General features: G+C 63.2%; 1 protein-coding gene, 1 long non-coding RNA gene and 2 other non-coding genes across 4 annotated transcripts; 3 read left to right on the top strand and 1 right to left on the bottom strand.

The window, feature by feature from the left end:
- Positions 1-2874: 2874 nt before the first annotated feature.
- CCM2 (CCM2 scaffold protein) lies at positions 2875-13696 on the bottom strand. The gene is made up of 10 exons (XM_041470219.1): positions 13440-13696; positions 9134-9307; positions 8789-8872; positions 8277-8460; positions 7689-7825; positions 6813-6948; positions 6265-6322; positions 5440-5578; positions 4592-4730; positions 2875-3834 (listed from the first exon to the last, which is right to left on the bottom strand). The coding sequence occupies exons 1-10, from the start codon at positions 13467-13469 to the stop codon at positions 3560-3562; spliced, it is 1356 nt and encodes a 451-aa protein (XP_041326153.1). The 5' UTR covers positions 13470-13696; the 3' UTR covers positions 2875-3559.
- Positions 13697-13964: 268 nt separating this feature from the next.
- LOC121355057 lies at positions 13965-16037 on the top strand. The gene is made up of 3 exons (XR_005955374.1): positions 13965-14001; positions 14472-14682; positions 15794-16037. It is a non-coding gene; the product is annotated as an uncharacterized LOC121355057 (long non-coding RNA).
- Positions 14245-14373, top strand: LOC121355067. Its single transcript, XR_005955378.1, has one exon. It is a non-coding gene; the product is annotated as a small nucleolar RNA SNORA9 (small nucleolar RNA).
- LOC121355068 lies at positions 14935-15063 on the top strand. The gene has a single exon (XR_005955379.1). It is a non-coding gene; the product is annotated as a small nucleolar RNA SNORA9 (small nucleolar RNA).
- Positions 16038-16309: the final 272 nt, after the last annotated feature.

Raw genomic sequence — 16309 nt, 5'->3', positions numbered from 1 at the left:
CCCCCCCGGCCCCCCAGCGCTGCCAGCCCAACCACCGAGGTGAGGGGGGTCCCGTGGGGTACCCCCGCCTTTGGGGGGCCCGGGAGCCCCTCTAACCCCCCCCACCCCCCTTCGTGCAGGGTCCGGGAACGATTCCGAGAGCAACGACGAGTCCATCCCGGAGCTGGAGGAGCCCGAGGGCTCGGAGCTGCCCCCTGCCCAGCCCCAGGTGGGGTTTGGGGGGCTCGGGGGCGGCGGGGACCCCCGGGGTGTGGGGGCCCCGCTGACCCCCGTGTCGCAGGTGCCCCTCGGGCCCGGAGAGGAGCCGCTGAGCAAAGCCAAGCAGAGCCGCAGCGAGAAGAAGGCCCGCAAGGTGGGGGTCCCTGGGGGTGCCCCTCAGGGCTGGGGTCCCACCCCAGGGCTTGGGGAGGGGGGTCACTCCTGGGGTGCTGGAGGGGCAGCCCTCACTCTGGGGTGGGACTCGGGGGGTCCCCACCGTGGGCGGGGGGCCCGTCCCGGCCACGCTGAGGGACACCATCCCCACCTGTGGCTCCCTGCTGCCCCGGGGTTTGGGGTGCTCCGGGGGGCTGTGTCCCCCCGGCTGCTGTGCCCGGGGGCGGGGGCTCACTCGGTGCCCCCCAGGCCATGTCCAAGCTGGGGCTGCGGCAGATCCACGGCGTCACCCGCATCACCATCCGCAAGTCCAAGAACATCCTGTTCGTCATCTCCAAACCCGACGTCTTCAAGAGCCCCGCGTCCGACATCTACATCGTCTTTGGGGAGGCCAAGGTGGGCTCGGGGGGCTCTGGGGGGCGGCTCCTGGCTCGGGGGGGCTCTGGTGACCCCGAGTTTCCCCCAGATCGAGGACCTGTCCCAGCAAGTGCACAAGGCAGCGGCTGAGAAGTTCAAGGTGCCCCTGGAGCACTCGGCGCTCGTGACCGACGCCGCTCCCGCCCTGGCCATCAAGGAGGAGAGCGAGGAGGAGGAGGAGGCGAGTGCTGGGGGGCTCCGAGCCCCCCCCGGGGGTGCCGTGGGGGGTGACAGCGCCGTGAGCCCCGGGGGGACGGGACGGGACGGGGGTGCAGATGTTCAGCTGGGGCTGGGAGGGGTGCAGGGGGTCTGTGCTGCTCAGGGCTGGGTGTGTGCCACGGGGGGGTCTCACAGCGCCGTGCCCCCCCCCAGGTGGATGAGACGGGGCTGGAGGTGCGGGACATCGAGCTGGTGATGGCCCAGGCCAACGTGTCCCGGCCCAAGGCCGTGCGGGCCCTGCGGCACAACAACAACGACATCGTCAACGCCATCATGGTGAGTGGGCTGAGCCCCCCTTGTCCCGGGGGGCACTGGGGCTGTGACCCCCCCCTTGTCCCGGGGGGCACTGGGGCTGTGACCCCCGCCTTTTCCCGGGGGGCACTGGGGCTGTGACCCCCCCTTTTCCCGGGGGGCACTGGGGCTGTGACCCCCCCCCTTTTCCCGGGGGGCACTGGGGCTGTGACCCCCCCCCTTTCCCGGGGAGAACTGGGGCTGAGTCCCCCCACCTTTTCCCAGGGGGAATTTGGGCTGAGTCCCCCCACCTTTTCCCAGGGGGAATTTGGGCTGAGTCCCCCCCCCTTTTCCCAGGGGGAATTTGGGCTGAGACCCCCTCCGACCCCCTCCCTCACTCCCCTTTTCCCAGCAGGAACTGGGGCTGAGACCCCCCCCTTTTCTTGGGGGAACTGGGACTGAGCCCCCTGGTTTTCGCAGGGAGAATTGGGGCTGAACCCTTCATTTTCCCAGTGGGAATTGGGGCTGAGACCCCCTTCCCCATCCCTTTTCCTGGGGGAACTGGGGCTGAGACCCCTCCTTTTCCCAGCAGGAACTGGGGGTGACCCCAGGATTCCTGACTCTGCTCTCTCCCACAGGAACTGACCATGTAGCAGCTGGGGGTGTCCTGGCCCCCTGTATAGATGCACAGACCCCCCAGACCCTTCCTCCTGCCCCCCATCCTCCTCCTGGCCCCTGGACTGCTCAATAAAGGCCTCCTGCACCCCTTGGATCGCACCTCGCCTCCCAGGCCTGATTTTGGGACTTTGGGGAGCCCCTTTTCCAGCAGTGGGATGGGGGGGCGTCACCTGGGGGTGTAACGCGGATGGGGGAGGTGGAAGGACAGGTTCTGGGGGAAGGGCAGCACCCCAGGGTGCTCCCAGCATTACTGGGGGTCAGGGACACCCCCTCCCCTCCCCTCCAGATTTGGGGTGTGGCAGAGAGCTGGGGTGGGAGTGAAGTCCCTGAGCTCCAAGGGCTGGGGACGGAGGGAACTCTTGGTCCCCAAATCCCGGTGTCTCAGGGACCTCTCCTGCTCTCCACCTTCTTGGTGTTGGGAGGGGAAAGGCTGCAGGAGGGGACACTGTGTCCCCCAGGTGAGTCCCCAGAGGTGCCTCAGCTCCTGGGACACCCGAATTCCAGATGGAGGAGGGGTTGGGATACCCCTGAGAAGGGTGGGGGGGGTCACCAGTGGGGTTAATGCTGTGGGGGGACACCCCAGTGTGGGCAGGGTGAAGGGGGCAGAGCTGGGTGCAGAGAGGATTTGGGGGCACTGGGGGGGATTTGGGGCCGAGGCCTCTGGAATGTGCTGGATCCCCAAAGTGCTGAGTCAGCATCTGGCTCCAGAGGGGGAGGAGACAGAGCCCCTGGGCGTGGCTGTGGGGTAATGGGACCCTCCCAGGCCCCGCTGGGGACCCACTCGGGGAGGGAGACCCCCAGGGCAGGCAGATAAAAAGAAATTTCCATTTTAAAAGAAATTTGCGACATCTGGGGGTCCCACCAAGCTCCTGTCCCCAGCAGGACCCTGGGCTGGGTGAGGAGGGGGGCAGCTGGAATGTTCAGGAATGTTCCAATACCATGAGAGGGTGAAAAAAATTCACATTGTGGTAGAACTTCATTTGGGGGGGCAGTTCTGGGGGACCCAGCTGTGCAAACTGTAAACTGGGGGAGGGGAGCAGATCCAGCCCCTTGGGAATAGATCCAACACTCATGGCATCCCTCAGGAGCAGATGGGGACGGTCAGGAGCAGATCTGGGAGGAGATCTGCCCCCAAAATCCAAACCCAGGTCTGTTCCCCTGAGTCCCAGCTGGAGCCCCTGGAGCTGTCAGTGAGGCTGGGGCAGTGCAGACACCCTGCTGGAGCCCCCAGATCCCACACGAGGGCTCTGGGGTCCCTCCAAGGGCAGCTCCACGTTCCAGGACCTCCATGAGGGCACAGGCTGGTGTTCTTGGGCCCCTCTGAGGGCAGATCCATGGTTCATGTCCCCTCCAGGGGCAGCTCTGTGTCCTGGAACCCCCAGAGGCAGCTCCCTGTTCTGGGGTCCCTCCAGGGGCAGCTCCATGTCCCAGGATCACCCTGGGACCAGCTCCAGGCTCCAAGTCCCCACGGGGGGCAGCCCCAGGTCCCCCCGGGGTGACTCTGTGTCCGGGGGTGTCCCTGTGTCCTGGGGTCCCCCCGGGGTGACTCTGTGTCCGGGGGTGACTGTGTCTCTGTGTCCTGGGGTCCCCCCGGGGGCAGCCCCGCGTTCCCGGCGGGAGCAGCCGCGGCTCCGGGGCTCCCTCAGGACGAGTCCCGGTCCAGGCTGCAGCCCAGGGCCTCGATGTCGCTGCTGATGTGGGAGATCATCCTGTCCCACTCGTCCTCCTCGGAGGGCACGGACTGCTCGTCGGAGCTGCCGGCGGCGCCGGTGCCGTTGGCGGCGGAGGCGGCGCCCAGCGAGCGGCGGTAGCGGCCGAAGCTGTCGGTGATGATGCCGCGGCCGTCCTTGACCCCGATGGTCTCCAGGAAGTTCTCGAAGTGCTGGCTGTCCTTCTCGGGGATGAAGGGACGCAGGCCTGGAGCCGGGACACGGCAGGGACACGGTGAGTGCCGGGACAGGCATCCAGGGATTCCAAACCTGGGTCATTCCCGAACCTGGGAGCCTCCGGGTGCCCCATCCATCCACACCCGAGACTGCAGCCACTGCTCACTGAGGGCAAAACCCAGCTCAAGTGGGATTTTCTGAGCTCCAAATCATCTAATTCCTCACCTGGCATCTTGCTGGGCTTTGCTGAGCTTATCCCAATAATTGGTCCCATCAGGGACATCTGTCCTGTCCCCTCAGTGTCCCCACGTGAGACACACTACTCCTGTTCTGTGGGCATTTTAAATTCGTGTCTTCTTTCCCTTGGATGTGAGAGGCCCCAGGTGCAGTCAGACACTGCTCCTGCTCTGGGAGGATTTCCTAGGATATCAGAGGCCAGGTTGTTTAAGTATCCCTGGCCTGGAGATTTCCAGGTCTGAATTAAATTCCCTGGCTCTGGAGGAGGTTTCCAGCTTTGGGAGAAAGTCTCGGCTCTGGAGGAGGTTCCCAGGTCTGAAGGAAGTTCCCAGGTGCTTCACAGGCAGGTGGGAGCAGGAACAGCTCAGAGGGGAGCCTGAAGCCCTGGGATGAGCTGGGCTGGATGGCCCAGCTGCCCTCAGGAATGAGCCATCTCCACAGGAGATGGATTGGGACATTTCTGCTCTGGTGGTGGCACCCCAAGGCCCCCTGCACCCCACCCCCTCGCCCCTGAGCTCTGGCTCCTGGCTCGGGAGCCACCCCACACTCACCCAGGAGCAGGAATTTCCTGCTGTCCCCGTAGAGCTGCTTGAGGTTGATGCAGAACTCGTGGATGGAGGCCCCGTTGCGGTACTCGTGCAGCAGCATGGCGAACTGCTGGATCTCCTGCGAGGACAGCTTCGTGCGCAGCTGCGGGGACACACGGCCCTCGTGGCACCGCCGGGGGCCGGGACCTCGGCAAGGGCAGAGGGAGCCCAGGAACCCCGGGGAAAGCAGGGCTGAGCTGTGGGGTCGCTGGGATTGGGACTCGTGGAGCCTTGGGGAACGAGGGGCGTTGGATGCAGGGAAAGTGGGGGGAGGCTCCTGTGGGAGAGGCAGAGGCCAGAGGAGGCCCCGGAGCTGCTGCAGGGCTGGAGCCAGGCTGGGAGAGCTGGGAATGTTCCCCTGGAGAGGAGAAGGCTCCAGGGAGAGCTCAGAGCCCTGCCAGGGCCTGGAGGGGCTCCAGGAGAGCTGGAGAGGGACTGGGACACAGGGAATGGCTTCCCACTGGAAAAGTGGGAATTTAAATTGGATACTGGGATGAAATTCTTGGCTGACAGGGTAGTGAGGGACTGGAATGGATTTCCCAGAGAAGCTGTGGCTGCCCCTGGATCCATGGAAGTGCCCCAGGCCAGGTTGGATGGATGGGGCTTGGAGCAGCCTGGGCTAGTGGAGGGTGTCCCTGCCATGGCAGGGGTGGGATGGGATCATCCTTCCAGCCCCTTCCCACCCAAACCATCCACGATTCCATGACACGAGCCCACGAGCAGGCCCTCCAAGCCCAGTCTGGCTGGGAAGGACGAGCACGAGCTGCTCCTCCACCCCTGTCCCTCCCCCTGATCCCAATCCCCAATCCCACCGTCATCATGTAGTCCTGGAGCAGCTCGGTGGCCGTGGTGCTGAGCTCGCTCTCGCTGGCCGTGGTGACGTGTGGGGACGGGCGTGCCGAGAAGGAGGACGGGGACGTGTCCCCTGCCTCCAGCGTGTCTGCAAAGGAACTGACACCGGCACGGGTCAGCTCTCCACGGCTCCCTGGGGTGCCCGGGGACGTGCTGCTGCCATTTTGGGTGGCTTGTGTGGGACCGGGAGTTGGGCTCTGTTCCTTGGGGTGCCTCCCAACCCAGGATATTCCGTGATTCTGGAAGCCCCAGCTCCTGAGGGCACCCCAAGGCTCCCAGGGAACTGAACCCTCTGTGGGGAATTATCCCTCTGGCTGCTTCCTCGTTGGGAGCAACACCGGGAAAAATCCCCACGCTCCCTACCTTGGGTTTAAATGTGCATTTTTCAATAATGCTCCTAATTCCTAATTCCATGTTAAACATTCAGGGGATATCCCTCTATGTTGGCTATTCCAAGAGCATCCCTCTATGTTAACCAATGGTTTGTGTGTGAGGATTTCGTCCCACAAACACTGCTGATGTTTCCAGGAGGGAGGAGTTTCCCAAATGACAAGTTCCTGGGGAGAACCCTGCTCCCAGCTGCAGCTGGTGACCCTGCACCGTGCTGACACAGGGACTGCTCGCTGCGGACATGACTCCTGGAATGCTGAGGGCAGAACAATCCAGGCCTGGACAGGATCAGTGCCAGCCCCCCCGAGGCCTGGCCGGGCTCAGCCGAGCTTCCCGGGGTGCTGATGGCAGCAGATCCGGGTTAATCCCGGCTCCAGGGGCCGAGCATCACTCACAAAGTGCTGGCATCCGCCTCGAAGGGCTCCTTCACGTCCACTTTGGTGGAAGAGTCATCTGCAGGGAAAAAATGTGGGAGATGGAATGTGAGAGGCACAAACTCGGTGTCTTCCCAAGCCAGAAGGGACACAAAGTGATTCCTGACTCGGCTGGAAGGGAAGAGGCTGGGAATGAGTGACCAGGTAAGAGGAAATGGCCTCAGGTTGTGCCAGGGGAGGTTCAGGTTGGATCTCAGAAAGATTCCTTCATGGAAAGGGCAGTCAGGCATTGGAACAGGATGCCCAGGGAGGGGTGGAGTCCCACCCTGTGGATGTGGCACTGGGGACATGGTCAGTGGTGGCTTTGGCAGTGCTGGGGGCTGGGTGGGCTCAGGGGTTCCTGAGGCTTTCCCAGCCCCAAGCACTCCCGGCTGTGGCTGTGTGTGTCCCCAGGGGGGGGCTGGGGGGTTCCTGAGGCTTTCCCAGCCCCAAGCACTCCCGGCTGTGGCTGTGTGTGGCCCCAGCAGGGGCTGGGGGCGGGAGCAGCCCCAGCAGCAGGACACACGCACCGCTGTGCAGGGACAGGTGCCGCGTCGGTGTCGAGGCGCCGTCGAAGATGGCGCGGTCCAGGAAGTCGATGGTGGACTCGGTGTAAACGATCTGGAAGACCTGGCTGAGCAGGGAGCACAGCTCCTCGGCACCCACCTGGGAACGAGCAGGGAGCTGTGGCACAGCCCACGCAGGGACAGCCCCCTCTCCCTTTGGCTCTGCAGGATGGGCGTTGGCCCCCACGGGGACAGGCAAGGCACGGAGCCCAGGTCCGTCATCCTCCCAGCATTCCTGCCCTCTTCCAGCCAGCAGCAGGAGCTGGGATGCTCCAGCATCAACCCAGGAGCCCCCCACATTCTGTGCTGAGGCTCCTCCATGCAGCTCCCTGGGATTTGGCTCATCCCAGAGGAATGCCAGAGCTGGGAATGAGGGGAGTGAAACTCCACCCTCAGAGGAGATCAGAGAGGCTGAGACTGGAATCCCTGGATCCAGACACTGGATGAAACAAATTCCCAGGTCAGCACAGGGAAAACCTGATCAGCAAAACCCCATTGTGGGATTGGCCTCGTGGACTCTGTGCTGCTGCAGAAGGCTCTGGGCGACAGGGACCAAGGGAAACACTTCTGGAGACCCTCTTGTGTCCCAGGGTTGGGAGAGGGATCAGGAGTCCTTCTCCAAGTGCTCCAGCAATGCCCAACCACACCTGGCATCCCTAAATCAGTGTCCCACGAGGTGTGAGAGCAGAGAAGGATCCAGACACACCACAGCACTCAGCCACTGTGGAGTTTGTGGCTCCACCATCACCACGATCCGAGAGCCAGAAACCTCCCAGCACTCCAGTGACTCTGAGCCCCGGCTGGGCGCTCCAGGGCTCCACGGAGCAGTGGCAGCCATACCTTGTTCTCCGTGGCCAGGACCACCAGGCAGCAGCACTCCAGGGGCCCGCCCGCGCTCTCCGACAGCGAGCCCGACGTCAGCGCCTTGGAGCCCTCGGCACACAGGCTCTGGCTCGGAGAGATCCCGGGATCCTGAGCTGAGGGGAGACGAGAGGTGAGGGAAGGGCAGGGCAAGAAGGAGATGGAAGGAGTCCTGCAGCTGAGGAAGAGACCTGAAGCAGAATGGGATGAAAAGCTTCCAATTTGGAGCTGGTTTTGGCAGTTGTCTGGCTGTTTTCACAGCTCAGAATTCCATCACCAGATTTCCAGACCCTTTATTCCTTTGTTCCACAGCCTATCCTTGGGGTTTGTACTCAGATAAATCCCTGGCTCAGCCCACCCCAGCTCCCTGTTCCCAAACCATGCAAGTGTGACGTGCACAGAGCTGCACAGGACAAGGAACGAGGTGTCACGGAACCCTCATGGAATGCTTTGGGTTGGAGAGACCTTCAAGACCCTCCAGTCCCACCCCCTGCCACGGGCAGGGACATCTCCCACTGTCCCAGGTGGGCTCAGGGGGACAATCCCAGCTCCATGGCCACAGCTCACCTGTCTTGAGCACAACCAGGTGTGCGGAGTCGTCCCGGATGTAGGAGACGGAGGCGATGTCGTGGATGGGCACCCTGAGGATCAGGTCCTCCCCGTCCCTCCACACCAGTTTGATGTTGTAGGCAGACAGGCTGATGACGGCGTCGTGCTCCGGGGTCAGCTGCCCCGGGAGCTGGTGGGCTCTCTGGAACACCGGGATTCACATGGATTTAGTCATGGAATGGCTGGGGTTGGAAGGAGCTTAAGGATTATCCAGCTCCCTGTCATGGGCAGGGACACCTTCCACTATCCAGGCTGCTCCCCCCCATCCAACTTGGCCAGGGACACTTCCAGGGATTGGGCCACAGCTTCTCTGGGAAATCCATTCCAGGGGTGTTTTCCCTTTGGGAACAGCTTTCCCTGCCACCCAGGGAGCAGCAGGATGGAGAGCAGCAGCTGGCCCAGGCCTGAGGAGGCTCTGTGAGCCTGGATCTGTCCTGCTGGGCGTAGTCCCAGAGCAGCTGAGCGCTCACCTTGGCGTTGTCGATCAGGTGCAGGATCTCCGTGCGGCTGGAGGGGTTCAGGTATCCCGGGATGGAAGTGAGCTGCCCTAAATACTGGGACAGAAGAGCCAAACCATTACCACAGCATGGACACCATCCTGGACAGGGCAGAATGAGGCACGGAGACGCTCCAAGGAAAACTGGAGATGTGTGAGAGGTGGGAGTGTTCTAAAAGAAGCTCCACAGAAACCTTAGAGTCCTTCCAGTGCCTAAGGAGCTGCAGCAGAGCTGGAGAGGAACTCCGGACAAGGGGGAATGGGTTCCCAGTGCCAGCTGGGATACTGGGAAGGAGTTCCCAAGGGCCCCTGTGGATACCTTGACCTCCTTCTCGATGTAGTCGTGGAGCAGCAGGTCGGGCTCCACGCGGTCGGGCAGTGCCACCACCACGGTGTGCAGCGGCCGCCGCTCCGTCACCTTCTCCTGAGCCTTCTTATCCCGGCCCTTCTCCCCCTTCAGGAACACGCGCTTGAACGGGGACACGATTCCAGGCTGCGAGAGGAACAGCAGCGGCGTGAGGAGGGGGTTTGGCACTGGCACGGGGGCTCCTGCAGCCCCTCCTGCCCGGCGACCCGCAATGCCATCCTGCTGCTTTTGCCCCACGGACAGCGCCCGGTTTGGAGCTATAAATCCATGGATTTCCAGAGAAAACCCTTTTCCTGGGACACAACGCACGTGCTGAGTGTTCCCACTACCAAAACATGGTGGCTTTCCCCCAAAGGCACCATGCTCAACCTTCCAGGTAAGAGAAACACAACTCTTACATACAACAATATATTCCAGGTGAAGAGCGGAGCCAGAGGGATCCTCCATAGTTTTGTACCTGCCTGAGGATCTGATGGGGCAACTCCACAAGGAATGCCAAAAAACAGGCAGGAGTGTTCCATGGAGAGCCCAAACAATGAGAAAATCACACAGAAAGTGGATTTCCCTGGCAAAATGGGAAATTCCAAACCCTGCAGTGCCAGGTTTGGAAAGCCACTGGAGCCAATGCACAGTGGTCCTTGGGCATGGGAATGCCATGTGGATCTCACCAAGCTGGATAAATGACTGGGAACATCCCCAAACTGCTCCAATTCCAGCCCTCCCAGGGGAAGGGGATGTTTGGAGCAGACAGACCCATGGCTGGATCTAGGAACTCCTTGGACATGTGACTCCGATGTCCCATTCCCTGGTGGCCTCTGCTTCCCATGCCTCAGGACAACCACATCCTGGCTTTCCTGATCATCAGGGGCAAGAAAAGGAATGTGGGATCTGAAGGGGTAGAGAACAGGCTTCCAGTGGTGGATTAGTTAATTATAAAGCAAGGAAAAGCTCCTGGGACAATGGGAATTACCAGCTCACAAGAATACACAAGGACACTGGGGACAGCCTGGCCTGGAAAAGCATCCCCTGGAGCAGGGAGACAGAAATGAAGGGATCTCACAGGACAGAGAGGAGGGGAAACAGCTCCCCAGCCCCACCTCAGGAGCAGCAGTGTGGATTTTTGGGAAGCATCCCTACACAGAGCATCCAGGAGAAGGGCCTGACAATCCATGACCAGGATATTCCATCATCCTGCTGGGGCTCTGGAGAGAAGGGAATCCTGGACACAACAGGTCAGTTTACCAAGAACTGAGACTTGGGACTCTCAGACTTTGGGATGTCCCATCTGAAATCCTGCCTGCCAGTGCCTAAGGCAGCAGCTCCACAGGAACCCTTCAGGAACCCAGGGCAGGGCAGGGCAGGGACCGAGGCCGAACCCAGGCACTTCCCCTTTCACCAGGATGCATCCAGACCCACCCCAACCCACAGAAACCCTTCTTCCTCCAGGACGTGGCTGCATCCCGAGGGCTGGGGTGATTCTGTGTCCCCCTGGCTGTCCTGGGCAGGAAGAGGGGACCCCAAAGCCCGGGGGAGGCACCTCGGGCTGTGACGCAGCCTGAAACGGCTCCGGCTTTTGGGGCTCCCCGAGCCCAGCACCCACCTCGTCCTCCATGGGATCCCCCGGAGAGCAGGAGCTCCGTGCAGGGGGGCTGTGGGCGGCAGGGAAGGAGGGAATTGCTCCCCTGCTTTTGGGGTGCCGCAGTCGAGGCGCTCGGGGCCAGGAAGTGCCAGGGCCAGCGCTTCCTCTGTGCCACGTGACAGCCTGAGCTGGGGAGGGACCACGGCGGGGCACGGGCCCGGCCCCTGCACCCCCAAACCCCTGCACACACCCCAACCCTGCATCCTCTGCACCGCCACACCCAGGAGGGAATACCCCCGTGCCAAGGGAGGCTCAGCCCTGCTTTCTCTCCAGGCTCGGAGCTGTTTTGTTCCAACACCCAGCTGGATCCCAGGTGCTGCTGCCAGAGGCTTTCCCCATCCTGAAGATCCCGCAGCCCGCTGAGTCCATGGCTGTACAGCTTCTTCCTGCCCAGGGCAGCTGGGGCTGCCCCTGCATCCCTGGCAGTGCCCAAGCCAGGCTGGGAGCAGCCTGGGACAGTGGGAGTTCACCCAGCACCCCAATTCCTGATCTCCTGACCATCCACGCTCCCCCTGCATCCCACAGCATGGACACTCCAAAATCCACTTCATCCCGAAGAGCAGAGGGGCTCCAGCCCTGCAGCAGCTCCAGGTCCTTGTGCTGCTGGCTCTGGGGCTCTCTGTCTCACCTGAGCACGGGGGCAGAATCCCTTTCCTGCTGCCCAGGCTGGGGACCAGCCCAGGGCACGGGGATGGATATTTGGGATAACAAAGGAATTTCAAGAAGAATTTCCCCCAAAGATGCAACTCCAAGCTCAGCAACTCCATGTTTCAGGAGGGAAATGCTGAAGCAGCTGCTGGGAGGGGCAAATGCAGCAGCCTCAGCTCTCCAGGGCACCCCCGAGCTGGAAAAGCTGGGAATTTCACACCAACAGCTGACTGCACAGGCAATGCCCTCAGGGAAACCCTGCAAGCTCTGGATCCCTGGCCTGGATGGTGGAGTCAGAGCAGCAGGGAAATCACTCCCAGAAAATTCACCTCCTCCCACACGTCTTCCTGGGAATAGGCAGGCTGGGAGCATCCATGCTCACCTGGGGCTCCAGGTGTGACAGCAACCCTGCCAGCCCCGGGCAGGTTCCCATGGCTGGGCAGAATTCCTGATGGAGCCATCCTGCCTCCCAGAACGCGTGGGAGATGGTGTTTCATCCCAGGACAGCTCCCCCTTCCCACTGGGACAGCCACAGGGACAGCCAGGGAAGGTGAGCTCCTGGAAGGAATTCCAGTTTAAACCAGTTCAGATTTTATCCAAAGCTGGACACGGCCCCAAAGCCAGCCTGGGATTTTCCTCCTCATCCCAACCCAAGCTGCCCTGAACTGCCTTTGGATCAGCACTGAGGGAACTCAACGCCTTCACCTCAGCTCAGAGTGCTGCTGGGACGATCCACAGGATGGGAAAAGCAGGAAGAAGAGCTCTCCCTGCAGCTGGAACCCCTGAGCAACACGAGGATGGATCTTCCTGTCTCCGTAGCCAAACTGTCCAGGTGCAATGGTGATCCACAGGCAGCAGCTCCAAGGGAATCCATGGAAATCCATGGAAAACTCGCTCCAAGGAAGCTCCCCAGGGCCATGGAGGAGCTGAGGAGAGGCCAGGGGCACTGCCAGGGCTCCAGAGGGACTGGGACAGGACAGGAGTGGCACCAGCCTGGGAAAGGGCCCGAGGAGCCTTTGGGGACCAGAGGGGAGCCAGGTGGCATTATCCAGGTGGGATTATCCAGCTGGGACTGTCCAGGTGGGATTATCCAGGTAGGATTATCCAGGTGGGATAACAGGGCTAGGGGCACCAGCCCAACGTGTTCCTGGGGAAGGGAGGAGGGAAGGATCCAGACTCTTCCCAGTGCCAGCAAAGGCAGTGGGGTGTCCCAGGGAGCAGTGAGACGCCTGGGCTGTGCCCAAACCCCCTGAGCCCTGGCAGCTCTTCCTTCCCAAGGGCAGGACCATCCTGTCTCCAGGTGAAAAATTCCTCAGGGTCACCTGATGGCAGCGCGGGGGTTTCACTCCCAAACCTGTCTGTCTGGGGAGCCTGGAGGGCAACTCCCAAAAAATCCCACTCAACGTCACTCATTCAGCCCCAGGAACCTGCCGCCACCTCCGGGCTCCCTGCGAGGCCAGGGGCTCCCAAAATCTCCGATTTGCCCCCAGATCTGGGATCAGATCCATCCTCCGGCCCCAGGCGTGCAGAGCAGCCCTGGCTGAGCCTCTCCCGAGGACACAGAAACGGGCTGAAAGGAGGGAAATCAGGGCACCACGGGCACGGCTGCAGCTGCTGAGCCCCGGAGACACGACAGAGGCATAAATTAATAGCTGCGTGAATTAAATTAATTCGCGTCAGTAATAACTTAAATAAATTAGCAAACTCATAAGCTAGTCGCTCCATAACTAATACCCCCATCACGTAATAACCTTCTCCAGGCCCTCAGTCACGGCACGAGGGTCCGGCCTGGGGGCTCTGGGGCAGGGGATGCGGGCAGGCTGTCCCGGGAAGCGGCAGCCGGTGCCTCCCGGGAAGGGGCTCCGGCCCAGCCCCGGGAGGGGTCCGGGCACGCCCGGGGGGCTCCGGCCCGCCCGGGCTCAGCCGCAGCGCCACCCCGGCTGCCCCTCTGCCGCGGGCCCCCGCTCTCACCTTCTTGCCCTTCTTGCCCTCCTCCTCCATGGCTCCGGCGGCGGCCCGGGCCCCCCCCGGGGCATCCCGGCCCGGGTGAGCGGCGGGGCCTCAACGCGCGGCGGCGGCGGCCATGGCCCGCCCTGTTCCCGCTCCAGCCCCGCCTGCCGGTCGCGATCCCGATCCCGCTCCCGGTCCCTGTCCCTCTCCCGGTCCCGGTCCCGGCGCCGCCTCAGCGCCCGCGGCTGGGTCCCGCCGCCATCTTGGGCGGCGCCTTCCCGTGACGTCATCGCTCCGCCGCCGGGGGGGGAGACGAGCACAGTGCGCCTGCGCCAAACGGTGGGCACAACGAGCCACGCCCACACAAAAACCACGCCCTTCTGCTGTGAACTTAGCTGACCACGCCCAACACTGAGACCACGCCCACATCCCAGCCTTCATTGTGATGTCATATTGCGACCACACACACTGCCTCAGACCACGCCCCTGTCCCCGCCCCCATGCGTTGATCCCGCCTCCCCCCGCATGGCCATAACGTCATCACGAGGCGCCGCTCTCTCAGCCATGGCCGCCGCAGCAGCAGGTGAGGGGGCATGGCGGCCCGTGCGCATCCGCCGCCATCCGCGGCCCCCCGCCGCCAGACCCCCCTCCGCGGGCCGCGGCACCTCCGATGGCTCCCGGGGCCGCGCGGGGTGCGGCGCTTCCCGCCCGCCGGGCCCCGCCGCGGTGGTGAGGGGCCGCGGGGCGCGGCGCGTTCTGGGCAGGGCTGCCGGGGCTGCCGTGGGGCGTCCCGGGGACTCGAGGCTCCCTCGGGAGCGGCTTCCCGCCGCAGGCTCCAGCATGGGGGGGCCTGGCGTGGCCCCTGCCATTCCTGTAGCGCTGCCAGAGCATCCCGGGGCCGTTTGAGGCCGCTCCCGGCGCTTCCCGGGGGCGGTCATAGAACCCCCGGACATGCCCGGGCTGGTGGGACCTGGGGGGCTGCGGGGGCCCGAAACCCCCGCGCGGGGCTCGGCGCGGTGGGGCCGGTGACATTCCTGCCCTTCTCCATTCCAGGCTCCTGCTCCGAGCATCCAGAGGGATTCAGGAAGCCGCCGGGAAGAAGGAAGTGGATCCAAGGGACCTAGCACCGTAATTAGCCCAGTTTTGGTTAATTAAGGCTACCAAGGCCTCAGCCCCTCGTCTCCCAGGGCTGAAATTCCACGGGAATGCCGTGACAGACACGGAGCTCCATCCTGGCAGGAGTTACTTGTCCACCGCTGCCCAGGTGAGGGGCAGCCCCGGCTCTGCCCGGGGGGGTCCGCAGGGCTGGAATGCCGCGGGAACGTCGGGCAGTTCGCTCCTGGGAGCCTGCCAGGCCCTGGGGTCACCGTGGGCTGCAGGGCCACGTTCCTGGGCTGTCCCCGTGTCACCCCGGCTCCAGCAGGGCGCTCCTGCAGTGACACCGAGCTGCCGGTGCCTCCCGGGGCTCCTGCGGGGCCCGGGATCCGCCGTGCCCGGGTGCCCCTGGCCCTTCCCGCCGCAGGCTCCAGCGTGGGGGGGCCTGGCGTGGCTCCCACCATTCCTGCAGCGCTGCCAGAGCATCCCGGGGCCGTTTGAGGCCGCTCCCGGCACCTCCCGGGGGTGGTTATGGAAACCCCGGACATCCCCGGGGGGTCATGGACATGCTGGACATCCTGGGGGGGTCATGGACATTCTGGACATCCTGGGGTGGTTATGGAAACCCTGGACATCCCGGGGTGGTCATGGACATCTGGACACCTCGAGGGCGGTTATGGACACCCCAAACATCCCGGGGTGGTCATGGACACCCTGGACATCCCGGGGTGGTTTTGGACATCCCGGCCATCCCGGGGTGGTTATGGAAACCCTGGACATCCTGGGGGTGGTCATGGACACCCCAAACATCCCGGGGTGGTTATGGACACCTGGACATCCTGGGGTGGTTTTGGACATCCGGCCATCCCGGGGTGGTCATGGACACCCTGGACATCCCGGGGTGGTCGTGGACATCTCAGGATGGTTATGGACATCCTGGAGTGGTCATGGACACCCTGGACATCCTGGGGGTGGTCATGGACACCCCAAACATTCCGGGGTGGTTATGGACACCTGGACATCCTGGGGGCAGTTCTGGACATCCTGGGGTGGTCATGGACATCTGGACACCCCGAGGGCAGTTATGGACACCCCAAACATCCCGGGGTGGTCATGGACACCCTGGACATCCCAGGGTGGGCGTGGACATCTCAGGATGGTTATGGACATCCCGGGGTGGTCGTGGACATCCCGGCCATCTCAGGCCCGCTGGGATTTGGTGACAGTGGTGGGGGCCAGGGGCAGCAGGGCCGGTGACATTCCTGCCTTTCCCATTCCAGGTTCCCTGTGAGGTGCTCCAGATGGATTGAGGAAGCGGGTGGAAGGCTGTTGTCGCCGTAATTGACGCTGTAATTAGCGCCGCTCTGGTTAACGAGCAGCAGGAGGTGCATGCTGGGTGTCACCTGCCCTTCCTGGCCGTGCCCTTGTCCCTCAGGGCCGGAGCAGCGGGCAGGCTCCCTGTGGAAGCGCCAGGAGGAGTGGGCGACACCAGAGTCGGAATTAAACATGAGCCCGTACTTCTAACGTGCTTTGGCTCCGAAGCTTTTTCATTTTCTGTTTCTGGTAGAAGGATAAAAACAGGGATTCGGTGGGGGAAGGGGATGCTCCAGGTGCTGCAGCTGAGGTTCCCCAGGGGAGCAGGAGCCACGCCGTGTCCCCAGGGTCACCTGGGCGCGCTGTCCCCGTGTCCCAGGCTCCGATGGCCCCAGTACCAGCGTCCCAGATCCTGGTGTCCCTTGTCCCTGAGCTCACATCCCGTGTCCCTGGTGCCTGGCTGGGTGGCTGCTGGGCCGGGA

Source organism: Pyrgilauda ruficollis, unplaced genomic scaffold (genome assembly GCF_017590135.1).
Source record: "Pyrgilauda ruficollis isolate IOZ18807 unplaced genomic scaffold, ASM1759013v1 scaffold242, whole genome shotgun sequence".
Classification (NCBI taxonomy): domain Eukaryota; kingdom Metazoa; phylum Chordata; class Aves; order Passeriformes; family Passeridae; genus Pyrgilauda; species Pyrgilauda ruficollis.
Note: the sequence above shows the minus strand (reverse complement) of the source record. Positions and strands in the feature narration are given on the sequence as shown.